The following is an 18,534-nucleotide window of genomic DNA, read 5'->3' as shown; positions in this document are numbered from 1 at the left end:
TCCTTAACTGAAGGGTCGACAGTTTGAATCCACCAGGCACTCCGCAGGAGAACGATGTTGTCTCTGAATGTCATGGTCAGCAGGCAGCTAGAGAGCCGTCGTGGTCTTGCCCTGCAGCATAAACCACCCTGTCTGTGCCTGGGCTTTCTTTTAGAGACAAGTACTTGGTTCCTTCCTGGACCAACTCTCTAACCCTTCTCCCCTCTTCCTAACTGTTAACTTAATCAGGATCTTCTCTGTCTTCCTTCTTCCCTTCTTCCCTCCTTCATATTTTGCCCTTTTTTTCTGTCTTCTGACAATGACCTCTGCCTCTTTCTCCCCCATCTTTTCAGTGTCCTCATTCCTTTTCTCTATCTGGAACACATAACCCATCGTGGTACCTCCTACTTGTCTCTAAATGGTGTTTTTAGTTGGTTTTCCAGAAGTTAGAATTATTTCTCCATGGTAGTCTTCCTACTCAGGAGTGTCCTTTCTCTCCCTCTCTTTTCCCTCATGACAGAGTAGACCTGGAAGGCACTCTGCAGTGACTCATGCAGAAAGAAACACTTGGGCAGTTCATTCTTGGAAGTTTTTAGATAGGAAAATGATTTTCTGATTGCCAGTCCATCAGAAGCTTGGCTATTTTTAGCTGACTGTTCTTTCAGGGTTCTGAAGTTACCACTTTACTGACACCTAACATTTTTTGGTTCATAGGAACAAACTTATCTTGGTTTCAATTCCTTTAAATTTATTTTTTCTTATTGTGAGCTTGAAGAATGTTTTGTTCTTAGAAATGTAAGCATTCATTCAGTTGAGCTGTGTTTAGGTTTTGTTGTCTTTTGGTAACTTTATTTGGGAGCACCCTATCGGTTGTCAAATTCATTATAATTCTGCATTTAGAAGTATTCTCTAATTAAACATTGATTATTGACGCTGTTGGTTTGTCTTCTCCTCCAGGCACCACTATTCAGAAGTTGGATTTTCATAGTCTGTCTTCCACATTTGTAATCTTCTCTCCTTCATTTTCATCTCTTCATTATTTTTATTTTTTTATTTCCTTATCTTTTGTTTTACTGATTTAATTTTCCACTATTTAAATTTACTATTTATTGCTTTCAATGCTGATTTGAATTGTTATTTTTATAAAATCTTCATGCATTTATTATAAGATATTTATTTTATGAGAGAGAGTAACCTGCGTGTTATTTATGTTTTCTCTTTATATTGTATTTAAAACAATGGTACTAAAGAACGGTTTTCCCTGCTTGTCCATGCTTCCTGTGAGTAAGACCATTTTTTATGGAAAGATATTTTGAAATTGCACTCCAATTGCAGCTACAATGCAGAATAGTACTCCTTCACATGGGGCAGGAGCAGTAAGCACACTGTCCAGATTTCGTCTTCATAACTGAAACCTTAGGTTAAATACAGAAACGAGGGCCCAGGAGCTGAGCTGAGCTATAAGGGGTGTTACATTACTCAAAGGCAATAGTGAGCAAAAACAGAGATAATGATGCAGTCAGGATGAACACTCAGGTTGTGAGCTGTGAAAGTTTGTGGATAAGAAGCAGCATCAATCTGATTCCCAGAATGTGAGGAGTAAACAAATCCCTTTTTTCCACTTCTCCAAGATCTATGACACCAGCTGCCCACGTGGCACCTTCTCTTTCCAACCCTAGCCATCCAGAGCTAGGGTAGATCTCACAAGTGAAAAGGACACCATTCTTCCAATTGCCACATAGGCAGATGCTAGCTGCAAGTTTGGGGAGTTCACACGACACCCCAGACTTCTGACCTGCTGGCTACAGATTCTGGGTTTTCCTTCAGAACGCCAGCTGCAAGCTTAGGGGCTTCCCCAGCGCTCTATCACTTTCACCTGCTAGCTCTCTCTGCTCCTTTGGGTTTGATAATTTGGTGGAATGACTCAGAATCCACAGAAAGTCCTATACTTATGATTACAGATTTATTACAGCAGAGGGATACAGATCAGGATTGCCATAAGCAAGAGATGCATGGGTGAGGTCTAGGAGAGTTCCCAACACAAAGCTTCCATATCGCAAAGTGGGCATGTCACCCTCCCCTCACCAACCAGGAAGCTCTGGGAGCCTCAGTGTCCAGGGTTTTATCAGCCAGTCAAGATTGAGCTAAATCGTGCTTCCAGAGGTTAGTTGATGTTGGCCTACTAGGTCAGTCTTTTCTGGTCTGGCCAGCCCCCACTTGTTAGCTCAAATCCTCAGGTGTGGTCTGGAGGTTTCAGATAAAGACACTTCAATTACTACCAGGATTACTTTGCAGAAACCAAGGACAAAATGTTTACCATTATTACGCAGAGAGACAAGATGAATTACAGGCAAGAGGTGAAGATTACACAGGCTGAATAAGTAGCGAGGTTACTAACCAGGTGAATAAAAAGAAAAGAAGTGAAGACTGGCATACGAAATTTGAGAGGTAGGGTGGTTCAGGAAACCAAGCCCACTAACTGGACATACGATGAAGCGGTCCTTATGTGCAGAACCCAAAATGCGGACCCTACCTCCTAAAAGGCTCTCTTTTGGGCTCACCGGCTTGATCCAGCTCCCAACCTCCAGGCACCTGTTCTTGTATTTGGAGCAGGGAACCTTCAGGTGGTCCTGATTAAAGGCTCAAGCCACCATTTAGAGCATGTTTGAGGTGAGATGGAAACCCTGGTGCCATAGTGGTTAAGTGCTATGGCTGCTAACCACAGGGTCAGCAGTTCGAATCCACCAGGCGCTCCTTGGAAACTCTATGGAGAAGTTCTACTCTGTCCTATAGGGTTGCTATGAGTCGAAGTCGACTCAATGGCAATGGGTTTTGAGGTCAGACTTGAGTTTCTAGGTACAGTTCAAGGCTGGCAACACTTTCATTCATTTAGAGTGGTTTTGGAACACTGAACATAAACCTAACTTTATCCCTAGCCTTATCCTAGCCCTAACCCTAGGGCGCACTTTAGGGATCTAGGGTTGTCTGGATGAGGACTAGTGGGAGATGAGACCAGCAGTAAATCTGTGCACCATGTCTTCTCCACGCCTGGATGGAGATGAGGAGTTCGTGTCTCATTAGGTGCTGGTACAGTCAGCGTGGTACAGGGCTCAAACAGCATCATGTGACTCAAGCTGGTTGGGCTGGACTTAGAAGATTATTTCACTCATCTCCTTTTTGGTTAAGGATGAGATCACATACCTCCCCAAAGTCTAGCATTACAAAGACTCATTCATTCAATAAATATTGCTGAATATCAGTATGTGCTCAGTTGCTATTCAGTGACTCTTCTAGGTACTGGGGATATAGCAGGAAACAAAAAGACCAAGTCTTTGCCCTCTTGGAGCTTGTGTTTAAGTAATGGAAAACAGAAACTAAAGTAGATTTATGGTATGTCAGAGGATGCTAAAAGTTACAGAGAAAAATTAAAAGGGTGTGTGGGGTATTGGGTGTAAGGGGAGTCAGAGAAGGAAACTGGTGAGAACACGTTTGAACATAAGCCTGAGTGAAGTGAGGGCCTGCGCCATACCAATGTCTGGGTGAGGACCTCTCCAGACAAAGGGAGCAGCAGAGACACAAGTGTGGCTGAGTAAAGGGAAGTAAGAAGGCCAGGCCATGAGCCTGGCCAGCATGCTGAGAACTTTGCCTTTGCTGAATGAGATAGGAAACCACTGAAGAGTTTTGAGCAAAGGAATGTGGTGACCTAATTTACCCTCGAAAGGCTTATTCTGGCTGTTGCATGGAAAATGGACTGCAGCGTTTCAGGTGGAAGTGCGCATGGCAGAGTCACAGGCATCTGACTAGTGAAGAAATTGATGGTCTTTTACAGTTGTTAGAACATGGATACATGTAAAAATTTACTTTTTATACTTTCAGGAATCCTTAAATACATTACTTAAACAGCTAGAAAAAGAAAAAAGGAGTCTTGAAAATCAAGTGAAAGACTATGCACTTAGATTGGAACAAGAATCAAAGGTTTGTTTTTGCCCCATACTGAGCCATTCCTCTAAAATTGCCAGTATTTTTAGTATGCTGTCAACAAACCTACTACTGTACATATATTTATCACCACAAAATGCTTATAAAAACTATTTACTAGACTATTTAAATAAAATAAGACAGAATCAGAAACCTTAACTGAGTGATTACCTGGCTAGAATTGCTAATTTTACCTCATGTCAGGTTCTCTGCTTTTGTATCTGTCCTTCAGGCTTACCATAAGACCAACAGTGAGCGCCGCACATACCTGGCTGAAATGTCTCAGGTATTGTTTTCTTCTTACTGTCAATCTTTAATGGTTTCCCCATATTGTATGTTGTATATTTCACTTTTCTAGGTTTCTTGGTTTGGCTTTGTAGAGAAACAGGTATTGAAATTATGGGGGAAAAGGCACGACGTTTCTAAATACACAGGGTGGAAAGAAAAATATAAATTTTTATAAAGGGTTAAAAAATGGAGTTAAAACATTTTGCCAAATTAAGAGAATATTTCCCATATCTGCTTCATTAGTCACCATTTTACATCGATTTGTAACTGTTTAAATTCAAACAGATAAGCAGTTACCCGTGTATCCATGAAACTCAAGACCAGTCACTTCTAGTTGGTGGTTAGCTCTTAGATACATCAACATGGCTGTTGTTAGGAAGTGTTACTTACAAATGACAGGACAGGAAGGCGACCTGCGTTCTCCCCAGTATCTCATTTGCCTTTCAGTTTTATTTATGTTGCTGCTCCTATTACAGCTTTTATTGTTTTGGTTTTGTCAGCTATCATTTATTTATGGTTTCTGGTGTCATAGTTTAAAAGACCGTGTTCATCTCAGTACATAGTGTTCACATCCTCTTCAGTGTTTATATGGCTTTATATCTGACTTTAACATTGAATCCCTATTAACTTTATATTTGTATATGTTTTAAGATTAGAATTGTTGTTGTCAGGTGCCATTGAGTTGATTCTGACTCATAATGACCCCGTGTGATAGAGTAGAACTGCCCCATAGGATTTTCTAGGCTGTAACCTTTATAGGAAGGAGCTCCAGTGGTGCAGTGGTTAAGCACTCAGCTGCTAACCAAGAGGTTGCTGGTTCGAACCCACCAACTGCTCCGCAGGGGAAAGACCTGGTGATCTGTTCCTGTAAAGATTACAGCCTAGGAAACCCTATAGGGCAGTTCTGCTCTGTCCTATAGGGTCATTATGAGTCGGAATCGACGCAGCAGAACGACCACAATCTTTATGGAAGCAGATGGCCAGCACTTTCTCCACAGAAACAGGAAACTTTCAGTTAGCAGCCGATCGCTCAACTTGCTTCACCAGGGCCCCTAAAGATCAGAGTGTGAATTCAGTTTTCAATGTATGTTATCCAAGTGGAAGTGTCCAGTGAGCAGCTAGATATATAAATCTCAGGAAAAAAATGAGAATTGGAGATACACATTTGGGAATTATCAGCATATAGATAGTAAGTGAAGCCAAATGAATAAATGAAATGAGTCAAAGATGATATACAGGGTGAAAAAGAAGAGAGTCTGGGACTGAGCTCTGAAGAGCTGCAGCTGTGTTGGTCAAGGGCACAGGGCCAAACCTAAAGGCTGTGACGGAGTCTGAGTCTTCAGGACATAGCTCGGGTAGGAAAGGGGGTGAATGACCGTGAGAGGTGGGGTCAACAATCAAGTGTCATCTGCTAGTCACTGAGCTGGAGAATCAGAGCGAGCTCCGTGAAAGGGCTGAGAGGAAGGGGTTCATTTTGCAGATTGGCACAGATAAGGGGATGGACAGAAAACCGAGGATGGAAGTCAGGGTGGTAGTGTGTAACTGGGGGGCTTGGCTTCTGGTGGTGACTGAGGTAAGCAGGAAATGGAGGTGGGAGGATTAGTCCTCATCGAGCCTGGTCCATAATCCCTTCAAACTGGATACCTGCTTGGAAGCATGGTTTCCTCTGGCAGTACAGGTGCCCTCAGGCCCCTTGTCACCTGGAATGTTGTCTTCTTACACATGATCCAGCTCCTCCAAGGTTTGCAAAATGCTGTCTCCTTGATGAGGTTGCAGTGGGAGGAGTGGACCACAAACTCTGGAGTCTTCGCACACTGGGATTTGGATTCCAGCTCTGTGCTTACCGCCCTGCGACGTCTCTGCACCTTAATTTCTTTTCTCACCTGTAAGAAGGGAATATGAGCCCTGGTGGTGCAGTGGTTAAGCACTCAGCTGCTAACTCAGAGGTCGGTAGTCCAAACCCACCAGCCGCTTCCCACGAGAAAGATGTGGCTGTCTGCTTCCATTAAGATTACAGCCTTGGAAACCTTGTGGGGCAGTTTTACTTTGTCCTTTAGGGTCACTGTGAGTCAGAGTCATCTCGACGGCATTCACTGTGAGTCAGAGTCATCTCGACGGCAGTGAGTTTGGTTTAAGGGTTTTAGTTCCTACCCTAATTATAAGGAATTATTGAACATACAATGAAAATCTATTTTAATTCATGAGTGAATTAATTTTTCTCTTGAATTTTTTTGTTTTTTTATTAATAGAATGCATGATAAATCATTGTGTGTGTCTGGATTTTTGGTAGGTAATACAGATTTTTTTCTAGCCTCATCTCAGAAATTCTACCCCCAGAGTCCAGAGGGACACACATATCCCACATAAAAGTTTTTCAAAATCCATATTTTGAAATCTGAATCTAAAAAAAATAATTGATTCAGGACCACCTCACACAACACCCTGTAAAAACAGTCATTTGTGGCATGCACCCATTTCTTCTGTTTCTAACAGTTGTACAGGTCCCCGCCTGCTAGCAGCAAGCCCTGTCCGTGGTTCAGTACCTTACAGGAAACCAGAGAGGCAGAAAATGTAGGTGGGCCCTGTGTGTTCTGCTCTTCATAAATGGGTTAACGCTGCCCAGGAAGGTGCTAATCCTGCCCCCCACCCCCCAGCACTAATGTTAATAAGGATCTCCACTCTAGTGCGAATTGTACAGCCAGTGGGAGGCTAATGGTTGGCCTGCAGGCCTTTCCTGCTGCACGCATGAGTCACTTATTCTTTGGTGGGTAACTGGAGCTCTTCGCTGAGTCTGCTGTTTATACTTCTGCTGCTGTCTCAGTGGCTTTGCTTCACTGTCAATCACTGTCTTGACTGAAACTGTGTTTCCTGTCTCAAGAGTCTTCTTCACACAGTGTGTCTACAGCAGGGGCGTTGCTTCTCAGGAATATAGAAACCAAAACCAAACCTGTCGACATCCATTCAATTCCGACTCATAGTGACCCTGTAGGACAGAGTAGAGCCGCCCCATAGGATTTCCAAGGCTGTAATCTTTACAGAAGCAGACTGCCACATCTTTCTCCTGTGGCGCAGCTGGTGGGTTCGAACCACTGACCTTTCAGTTAGGAGCCAAGTGCTTAACCACTGTGCCACCAGGCTCTTATTTTTAGGAATAGACAGGTACACAGCTTAAAAGCTGGGCAAAAAGATAGACTGGAGCTTGTGACAGCACTTCATTAACTGAGGTTTTAGCTTCTCTTCCCCTAGAGGTGGCCCTTTAGCAATGGGTCCGAGAGACATTAACTATGACCCTCTTGGTTTACAGCAAGGCACTGAGGCTGTTCTGTTTCACTGTCAGCCAGTTTGCATCGTCCCAGTAGTTAAAGCGGCTGTGCTCATCCATGCTGTCTGTCCTTGAAAGCTCTTCCCATTGGCTTTAGTCCCATCCTTTGGAGAATAAAGAACAAGTCGACCAAGTCTACACCCCTTCTTCTACATGACATCTTTCCAAGGATCAAAAAACAGCTGTCAGTCTTTCCATGGCCTTCACCCCCACCCCGACCTGAAATCTTAAGTTACGTTAGCCATTCCTCGTTCCGTTGCCCTTTCTGGACAACTAACTTGTTATTGTTCACCTGACACGGAGCACCCCAGATTTGAATCTACTGCTTGAGGTGTGATCCCCACAGCATAGCTATTAACGTCTTGTCCCCACCGTATCTAGTTTTATTCTCTCTTGTCTGAGTGTTCCTGTGTGAAATACAGATTCTAGGGTATTTTTCCCTGTGTAAATACCTTCCTGGACTCTGCCCCATGGGATCACAGCAAAGCTCCTTGGTGTGGTCTGCAAGGCCATCAGTGATGCTGGCCCAGCCTCATCCTGCTAACACCCTGGACTGCAGCCTGACCAGACAGCACCTCAATCCTGCAGAGCCCATGTGGCCTTTGACCTGCAGGTCCTTGCTGCCCCCTCCGCCCAGAATTTCCTTTCCCTGGGTCTTAACTGGCTCATCTTCCATGCCGAGTCCCTGTAGCCTGAATTGGTTTCAGCTCCCATGTGCTTCCAAAGCACGTGAGCAGACCTCTGTCGAGGCGCTTAATCTTAAACGTCTGTTTACTTTGCTGTTTCCCCCAGTCGATTGTAAGAATCGTCACTGTGCGTCTTTGTCCTCCAGTGTTTAATGCGTTGGTGGCACGTAGTACATGATTGGTGACATTTGCTGAATGAATGGGTAAATGAACTAATGAATCCCCCCCTGTTCCAAGGCACCTAGACCTGTCACTCTTAAATGATCTGACATCTCGCTTCACAAAGAAGAGGGTGTTCATCAGGTGTCCTTCTTACATCAAAGCTCACCCTCATCCTTCCCCAACTCCCTATCTTTCTGTCTTAATTAAAAAGGATCCCAAACTTCTCTCCAAAGCTGTCTGCCACCCTCCAAAACCTGTTGCCGCCAAATTGATTCTGACTCATTGTGGCCTATAGGACAGAGTAGAACTGCCCCATAGGGTTTCCAGGGCTGTCATCTTTAAGAAAGCATTGCCATGTCTTTCTTCTGTGGAGCAGCTGGTGGGTTCAAACTGCTGACCTTTCAGTTACTGCTGACCTTTCAGTTACTGCTGAGCACTTAACCATTGTGCCACAAGGGCTCCTGCTGCCCCTAGGACTTAATTTTTTTTTTTTTTTTTACGGCAACATGTAAAAAAAAATTGGCATAGCAGCACTTTTGAAAATACCTCACGAGGCAGGGGGAGGGTGAGTCTGGCAAACAAACGTAGAAGGTGCCCATTATGTGCGTAAAATGCAGTAATGGTTTCCCCTTATATTTTTCATGTCTTGCTGACTGTGGCTTATCTTTTACAGCATGCTTGTCTTTTCCCCTAAAACAAAACAAAACTTTTCTTTGACCCAGACTGTTGGAAACCCCGGTGGCATAGTGGCTAAGACATATGGGTGCTAACCAAAAAGTTGGCAGTCTGAATCCACTAGCCGCTCCTTGGAAACCCTATGGGGCAATCCTACTCTGTCCTATAGGGTCGCTATGAGTCTATGGGAACAGGTTTGTTTTTTTTTTTTTTTTTTGGTTCTCATAACAGGGAGCCCTGGTGGCACGGTGGTTAAGTGTAACTCCCCCTTCAGCCAGTAGTTTACTGGATATGCTAAAAGGGTAACTAGGATTTGGAGGGAAACACAGGCTGTTTGAATGCAGTAGCCCTGTGTCTAGAGTCGTAGGAAGAAATCTGAGCCCCACCCAGATTTGCATTTGAAAAGATGTGCAGAACCACCCACAAAAAAAAGAAAACAGGAGATTTGCGTTTGAAGGCAGGACCTGCAGAGAAAGAAAAAAAAGTGCGTTTGCTTTTTGTGTTGTTCTCACACCTTTCCTTCTCTTTGCCAGCTCGGTGAAAGCCTGGATGTGCTCACTGCCTTCCCTCCCACTCATCAGCCTTTTCATCTTGCTTCTGACACTACCACTGTGCCCTGGCACAGTTACCCCTTACTCAGCCTATTGTTGTCAAGTCAATTCTCACTCCTAGCAACCCTATAGGACAGGGTAGAACTGCCTCATAGGGTTTCCAAGACTGCCACATTTTCCCCTGAAGAGCAACTGTGGGTTTGAACTGCTGACCTTTCAGTTAGCAGCAGAGAGCTTAATCACTGTGCCACCAGGGCTCCTAGAAGGTCCCACTCCAAAATAAATAAAGAAAGAAAGAAACCCATTGCTGTCCAGTCAGTTCCCAGTTGATTCTGACTCATAGCTACCATATAGGACAGAGTAGAACTGCCCCATAGAATTTCCAAAGAGTGGCTGGTGGATTTGAATTGCTGACCCCTTGGTTAGCAGCTGAGCTTTTAACCACTGCACCACACTGCCACCTACCACCTGTTGCCGTTGAGTCTATTCCAACTCATAATGACCCTATAGGACAGGGTAGAACTGCTCCATAGAGTTTCCAAGGAGCGCCTGGTGGTTTCGAACTGCTGACCTTTTGGTTAGCAACTGTAACACTTAACCACTATGCCACCAGGGTTTCCACACCACAGTAGTCACTACTAACTTTTTATTTCTGGAAATGGTGCAGTGTGTTAAGGTTGTTGTCATTGGGTGCCGTCAAGCCGATTCTGACTCATGGTGACCCCATGTGACAGAGAAGGACTGCCCCATAGGGTTTGCTCAGCCATAATCTTTGTGAAAGCAGATCACTAGGTTTTCTGCTGTGGAGCGGCTGGTGGGTTTGAACTGCCAACATTTCAGTTAGCAGCTGAGCACTTAACCACTGCACCACCAGGGCTCCTTTTACCCTTTACTAGTCAAGTACGACTCCTTTTCAAGTTTTCTGTGTTTGCTGTCTCTGAGACAATTTAGACTGCTGGCTCTGATCCCCTTTTTGAAAATCCCGCCCCCACTTGACTCCCATGACACTGTTTTCTCCCCGATTTTTCTGTTGTTTAAATGACAGCTCTGTCTAGCTCCAGTGGATTCCTTTGTCCCATCCCCAGGTGACACCATGGGCTGTCTGCATCTCTGTGCGCTCTTCGTGATCTCATTTCCTCATGGTTCCAGTTGCCATCTCTAAGGTCAACAGCCTCACTGTTTCCTGAGTTCTAGATTATATTCACGCCACCTACAAGAAGCCTCTACCTTTATGTCCTGGAGGAATCTTAAAATAGACAAATATAAACATACTGTCTCATCTTTCCATGTATTCCTCAACATACCTACCGTTTCCGTTGTCTTATCTACCCTCACGGCAGGGTGCGTGTGTTATTTATATTGGGGCGAGTGGCTAAGCACCAACTACTAGAGTAAAGGTAGTGGTTCAAACCCACCCAGAGGCTTCTGAAAGGTCACAGCCTTGAAAACCCTGTGGAGCAGCTCTGCTCCGACACATACGGGGTCGCCATGAGTCAGAGCCGATTCAACAGCCACCGAGAACAACAAGATCTTTGCCGTTGTCAAATCAAATCTGACTCAGCGACCCTATAGGACAGAGTAGAACTGCCCCATAGAGTTTCTAAGGAGCAGCTGGTGGATTCGAACTGTAACAACAAACTTTTATGATCTGTATCCCATGGACAGTTTGTCTTCACAGTCACCTTGTGGTTATTTATAAAATGGCAGCGATTGTGGGGCTGAGATAGAGCTTTCCAGAAAGGACCAGAATTTCCTGTTATCCTCCACTTCTCATATTCATGCTGCTAAAAGAGCTGGTTGTGGGAGTTCGTTGAGAAGTGACCATTCCACTATCTCTGAAATCAATCATAACTTAAGAGCATAAACTCAAATTGTTGTTTTTCAGGTAGCTGGCTCACATCAAGTTTCTAAAAGGCAGCAGATGGACCAACTGCCTAGAATGAAAGAGAATCTAATGAAAACGTGAGTCCAGCTGTCTTCCCTTTCTAAGGAATTCTGTTTGCAGGCAAGGCGCTGAGAAGGCAGGCATTTGTTTCGCGGGGACACTTGAACTAGACTCTGTAGCACAGTATGAAATACCCGATGCTAAGATGGTGTGAGGAAACTGTGCTCGCCACTCACACCGTTCATACACGTTTTCCTAGAGCCCAGAAATGTTCCTGGTCCTCAGACACGGTAAGGTCTTATTTTGGAAGCTAAAACAATTCTGTCCAAGGAGGAGTTAAACCACAACATCAACGGCTATATAAGTACAATTAAACTGTCGGCCTTAACATTTTTAGTCATGAAATACGCTTGTTTCAGCGTCACTGAAATAAATGTAGATGACAGTACAGTTGAAACCATGTTTTCCTGTGTAAACAAAACAACTTAGGATGGACAAAAAAAAAAGTCAGAGAAATAGTTTATGGGTTTATGAGGTCATTTCCGCACATAATTTTTCCTGGCCCTGGACTAAGTACAGAACGCCGTCATGGATTGAATTGTGTTCCCCAAAAGTGTCTGTCAGCTTAGCTAGGCCAGGCTGTGATTCCCTGTGTTGAGTGATTGTCCACATTTTGTCATCTGATGTGATTTTCCTGCGTGTTGTAAATCCTGCCTACCTCTGTGATGTTAATGAGGCAGGATTAGAGACAGTTATGTTAATGAGGCAGGACTCAGTCTACCCAATTAGGTTGTGTCTTAAGTCAATCTCTTTTGAGATATAAAAGAGGGGACCGAGCAGGGAGACACGAGGACCTCATACCACCAAGAAGGCAGTGTCAGGAGCAGAGCGCGCCCTTTGGACCTGAGGCTCCTGCACTGAGATGCTCCCAGACCGAAGAAAGACTGATGCATCACAAGGACCTTCCTCCAGAGCCGACAGAGAGAGAAAGGCTTCCCCTGGATCTGAAGCCCTGAATTTAGACTTCTAGCCTACTAGACTGTGAGAAAATGAATTTCTCTTTGTTAAAGCCATCCATTTGTGGTATTTCTGTTATAGCAGCACTAGGTGACTAAGACAAACACTCAGGCCATCCTTGTCTTATGAAACCTTACCTCCATAGGCTACGCAGCATGAGTACACTTGGGTATAACTTAACGCTATAAAAAGTTTCACCAAGACACGCGTTAACTGTGAGATTCCTTTTCAAATTCAGGCCGAGGCAAGTGGCGCTCACCGTGCATGCAATATGGCAAGTTTCTCTGGTGGGGGTTTATGAAGTAGCAACGTTTGGCTATTTAACTGGAGGAATAAAAGTGTATTCTTTCCTGAGGAACAGAACTCCAATTTCCTGAAAAAACAAACAAATAAAAACAGACTTACTGGGCTGGTTGAGGCTGAAGGGCTCCCTTAGACTATTGTGTTGAGATACTCTTCAAACCTTGAACCAAAACTAATTCCTGAGCTCACCTTGTAGCTAAATAACAAGTTGGCTCAAAAAATAAAGAGTATCACCTGTAAGTATGGTGCTCCTTTTAAAAATCACCTATATGAGACCAAACAGTCAACAATTACTTTAAAACAAAGATGAGAATGTATGGGGATAGGGAAACTAGATTAATGGAAATCGAACAATCAGAACAAATAATAAAAATGTTCACGCACAAGAGTGTGCTTCTTAGGTCAAACAGATACACGAGACCAAATGGGCAGCTCCTGTCCGGAGGCGGGACGAGAAGACAGGAAATGACAGAAACTGATTGTATGGACATGGAAAACCTGGGATGGAAAGTGGGTGTGTGCTGTCATATTATAGGGATTGCAACTAATGTCACATAACAATGTGCATAAATTATTGTATGAGAAATTAACTAGAGCTGTAAACTTTCACCTAAAGCACAATTAAAAAAAAAAAAAAAACTAGGCACATGTCCCCAAGGCACCAAAAAAAAAAAGAATATTCACACATTGTGAAGAATGTGACCAGTGTCACTGAACAACTTGCGTAGAAATTGTTGGATGGAAATGTAAACGGCTGTCTAAACCTTCACCGAAAAAACAATAATGTGTAATAATAATAATAAAATGAAAAAAAAAAGTGTGTTCTTCCCTAAACAGTCACGAATGCTTTCAATTATAATTAATTACCTTAGTACTTTTTCATTATTGGAAATATAACTAAAACATTAAAGTAATGTTGGAAAAGCCCTCTGTCTGAGGACCATTGTGCCAGCGTGTCAGGCGTCCCTACAGCCACTGTGTGCTCAGTGGTCCTAGAATGGCCCACAGGACTAAGTATTAGTTGTCCTCGTGGCTCAGACTTATCACAGCGGAAGTGCACAGAGCAGAATCAGCAAAGGGACAAGTCACCTGGAGTGAAAACCAGAGGAAACCAGCTATGAGCTTCCGAGAGTCACACCCGATGTACGATAAGTTGTGACAACACATGAGAGAACACGTGATGTGTCATCTATTAGGGAAGCACATTGGAGAATCAGCACGCAAAGTTTTTATTGGGGGCTGGTCACTTAGGCACCCTCTCCTAGCATTTCCTAGAGTTCCATACTCCCAGATGGAAAGCCCCCACGCATCTGTCACATACTTTGGGTATGTTATGAGGAGGGACCAGTCCCCAGAGAAGGACATCATGCTTGGTAAAGTAGAGAGTCAATGAAAAAGAGGAAGACCCTTAACAAGATGGACTGACACAGTGGCTGCAACAATGGGCTCAAACAACAAGGATTGTGAGGATGGCACAGGAATGGGCAGTGTTTCATTCTGTTGTACGTAGATAGGGCCTCTATGAGTTGGAAGCTACTAGAAGGTACCTAAAGACAACAACAAGATGGAAAGCAGGCATTTGGCAAAAACTGTACTGTTTGTGTGAAAAGTGTAGGCACAGTGACCCTCTCTTTCACTGAGAGGAAGTTCTGTATCTATGCAGGGAACCGTTGACCAGTCAGGTTCCCAGACGCCAGCCAGGGGCCAACCTTGCAAGTTGTCCTTTTTAAGGAGAGCAGACTCAGGCCTGCTGCATTTCTTTTCTGCACAACCACCCTAAATAATTTTTTTATTATTATTATTACGTTTGTTTCCTGTTCAGATTTTTTAAGAAAGATACCACCTCTCATATTCAAATTTGCTTAAATAGTTAAGGGGGAATTATTTTGTTTTGAGTGTTTTTTTATCTGGATTTATTTTTGTGATTTCCCTGTCTGGGTTGACATCTGATTGCTCTGTCCCGTGTTCTAGTCTTGGGTTGGTATCTGATATTATTGATTTTCTAACCAGAGAACTCCTGTTAGTATTTCTTGTAGTTTTGGTTTGTATTTTACGAATTCCCTAAACTTCTGTTGATCTGGAAATGTCCTAATTTCACATTCATATTTGAGAGACAGTTTTGGTGGATATTTGATTCTTGGCTGGCAATTTTTTGTATAAGCCATCCCATTGCCTTCTCGCCTGCATGGTTTCTTGGTTTCTGCCAAGTAGTCTGAGCTTATTCTTATTGACTATCCTTTGTAGGTGACTTTTTGTTTATTCCTAGCTGCTCTTAAAATTCTCTCTTTATCTTTGGTTTTGGCAAGTTTGATTATAATATGTCTTGGTGACTTTAAGATCTACCTTATGTAGAGTTCGATGAGCATCTTGGATAGATATCTTCTCATCTTTCACGATATCAGGGAAGTTTTCTGCCAACAAATCCTCAACAATTCTTTCTGTATTTTCTATTATCCCTCCCTGTTCTGGTACTCCAATCACTCGTAGGTTATTTCTCTTAATAGAGACCCACATGATTCTTAAGGTTTCTTCATTTTTTTTAATTCTGTTATGTGGTTTTTCTTCAAATATATTGGTGCCAAGTGTTTATCTTCAATCTCACCAATTCTGCCTTCCGCTTGCTCAGTTCTGCTCCTCTGACTGTCTATTGAGTTGTCTAATTCTGTAATTTTATTATATATCTTCTGAATTTCTGATTGCTGCCTCTCTATGGATTCTTGCAGCTTATTAAATTTTTCATTATGTTCTTGAATAACCTTTTTCATTTCTTCAACTGCTTTATCTACGCGTTCCTTGGCTTGTTCCGGTATTGCCTGATCTCGTTCCTTATCTTGTTCCTGATGTCTGGAAGAGTACTGTCTACGAGTCTTTTGAATTCTGCGTCTAATAATCCCAGGAAGGCACCTTCATCCAAAAGATGCCTTGATTTTTTGTCCTGAGAGCTTGTTGACGTGATCATGGTCTGTTTCTTTCTGTGATTTGATATTGACTGCTGTCTCCGAGCAATCTATAAGTTATTGTATTAGTTTATTTTATGTTTGCTTACTATATCATAGCTTCTTTGTTTTGTTTTGATATGCACAAATAGGTTGCTCGAGTGAGCTAGCTTGATTATTTTCACCTTTGAAGCTCTTAACATCCTGTCACCAGATGGCTAGAGCTGTTATCAGGTATAAGAGCCTAGGAGTCCATTCACTTTTCTTGTATGGATTCAGCTCAGGTGTCCAGGTAGTTGGTCATCAAGTGTGTGGTATAGGCTTTGTCCTACAGTCTTAGGGGGTGGGGTGATTGGTGTAGGTACTGGTATCTAGTTGCAGGAGGGGGGTCATGCTCTGAACAAGGCAGGGGACTGACAACTGTCCCCCGAGTGTCTATGAGGAAAGCACGTCCCTGTTCCCTAGAGTGCACAGGTGGGGGGGTTCTACAGACAGACCATGGGCACCCAATGCTCTTGGTTTTAAGGACTGGGAAGTACCAGTTATCCTTGGACCCCTGTTGCAGGTGGCTGGGTGACCTGAGTGGAGCTACCAGTCCTTAGGCCCCTGATGTGGGTAGGTGAGGACCCTGTTTAATAGGCAAAGCTGTGTCAAACATCAAACACCCACCTCTCCACCACACAGCTGAAACAGTTGCTTTCTGCCAACAAGGGCCTATTCTCCTGAAATAGGCCCACACAAGCCCATGCAGGGGGGCAAGGTATTCAAAGTCCATGGACAGTTTATGCCTGGACAGGAGCTGCTCCTGTCCTGAGCTCCCCAGGCTAGTAGAGCTGGTGGATTATCTTTTCCCCCAATTGTGAATTTATTCCTTCTCCAAGAGAAGAGAATGGCTCAAAATGCTCAGCAGGACCTATCTCAGGCCCAGGGAAATCAACAGCCACTAAAGCTGGCTTGGAGTGGGGGGCACAGTGAAATATACATTAGTACTTAGCATTTGCCAAGAGCGCCATTCTTCTCTGAGTAGGCTGTGTGGCTGGCTGTTTCTCCCTGAGGAAACTGTGGCCAAACACTACTGCCAACCCGCCGCAGTCGCTTCTGGGAATGGTGCCTGAGAGTTCCCAGCGATTCAGGTCCGGCAACACCACTCCGCTTCTGAACCATCTCTCCCTCCCCCTGCCGCTCAGTCTTTTTTCTAACTTTGATGTTTAGAGCTCCCAGGTTGTCATAAATATAATTGTTTCACTTGTTTCTTTGGGTTTTTGTTGTAAGAGGGATCACTGGAAGCATCTGACTACTCTGCACCTTGGCCCTGCCACTCCCTGCTTCCAAGGGGGAAATATTTTGGAAAATAAAAGTAAAACATCATCCTAATCATATATCAACCATATGTGTGCAAGCACACACACAGACACACACAGACACAGACACATACAGACAAATGTCACTAGGTTATAGCCCTATGAAGGAGGCCTGGTGGCATGGTGGTTAAGCACTCAGCTGCTAACTGAAAGGTTGGCAGTTCAAACCCACAAGCCGCTCCACAGAAGAGACATGTGACAGTCCACTTCTGTAAAGATTAGTGCCTTGGAAACCATATGTGGCAGTTCTGCTCTGTCCTGTAGGGTCTCTATGAGTCGAAATTGACTCAACAGCAACAAGTTTGGTTTTTATTTTAGGATCAACACCCATGGGAGCAAGGAAGGAAGCAAGTTGGGGTAGAGGGAGAATTTGGATTGCCTGTAGTTGCAACAAGGCTTCAGTTGACCCACACGGAGCTTTGAAGCTGGGCTGGCCCGTCAGACTTTTCCTGAGTTGGGATGAAGGGCTGGGCTTTTATAGCCCCTCATTGACCATGAGTTGGGCTGTCCTGGGAGAAGAGTGTTATCTGGGCAGGTGGCTGTCTTCAGCTGAGGAAATTCTCAAAGGGTTCTGACTCCTGAGAGCCATCAGCAGACACATGGTCCAGCAGACGGGGGACGAAATCTGTCCTGAAGGGAGAGCCAGGTGGCGCAACACCCAGTCCACCCTGTGCTACTTCGTTACTGGTTTCATATGAGTTCTGGGAGCAGCTCCTTCAGGACCCTGGTGGGCCTCTTTTCCTGGGGGAAACTTTAAGAGGCAGGTTACAAAAAAAAAAAAAAAAAAAAAAAAACATTGACATCAAGTTGGTTCCAACTCATAGGGACCCTATAGGACAGAGTAGAACTGTCCCATAGGGTTTCCAAAGCTGAGATCTTTAAGCAAGCAGACTGCCACACCTTCGGCAGAGTACCTGGTGAGTTTGAACGAGAGACCTTTCAGAGAGCATTAATCACTGCATTACCAGGACTCCTTAAAGTTAGGAAAGGTGGTACTAAAGGCACCCAAGTAGATCACCTAGGTGTGAAACCTGTTCATCCATGCCCCATCACTTAGCAGCAGCCATATGTCGTCCTGATGATGAGGGTCAGTTACCCCTGCCAGGATGGTTATTCAGGGGAGGATGTGGAACCAGGGATATCGTTGCTGATATCAGATGGATTCTGGCTGAAAGCAGAGAATACCAGAAGGATGTTTACCTGTGTTTTATTAACTATGCATTCGACTGTGTGGATCATAACAAATTATGGATAACATTGCAAAGAATGGGAATTCCAGAACACTTAATTGTGCTCATGAGAAATCTATACATAGACCAAGAGGCAGTCATTTAACAGAACAAGGAGATGCTGCATGGTTTAAAATCAGGAAATGTGTGCATCAGAGTTGC

At 43.9% G+C, this 18,534-nt stretch overlaps 1 protein-coding gene across 1 annotated transcript in view; it reads left to right on the top strand.

Annotated features, from left to right (window-relative positions):
- The window catches only part of CCDC169 (coiled-coil domain containing 169), a 76,216-nt gene that overhangs the window by 51,642 nt on the left and 6,040 nt on the right, over positions 1 to 18,534 (top strand). The window contains exons 5-7 of the mRNA XM_049853279.1: positions 3,856 to 3,954; positions 4,190 to 4,243; positions 11,527 to 11,603. Coding sequence (XP_049709236.1) covers positions 3,856 to 3,954; positions 4,190 to 4,243; positions 11,527 to 11,603 — 230 coding nt within the window. The remainder of the gene's footprint in view (positions 1 to 3,855; positions 3,955 to 4,189; positions 4,244 to 11,526; positions 11,604 to 18,534) is intronic.

Source organism: Elephas maximus, chromosome 14 (genome assembly GCF_024166365.1).
Source record: "Elephas maximus indicus isolate mEleMax1 chromosome 14, mEleMax1 primary haplotype, whole genome shotgun sequence".
NCBI lineage: Eukaryota > Metazoa > Chordata > Mammalia > Proboscidea > Elephantidae > Elephas > Elephas maximus.
The sequence above is the reverse complement of the archived record's forward strand: the minus strand, read 5'-3'. Positions and strand labels throughout refer to the sequence as shown.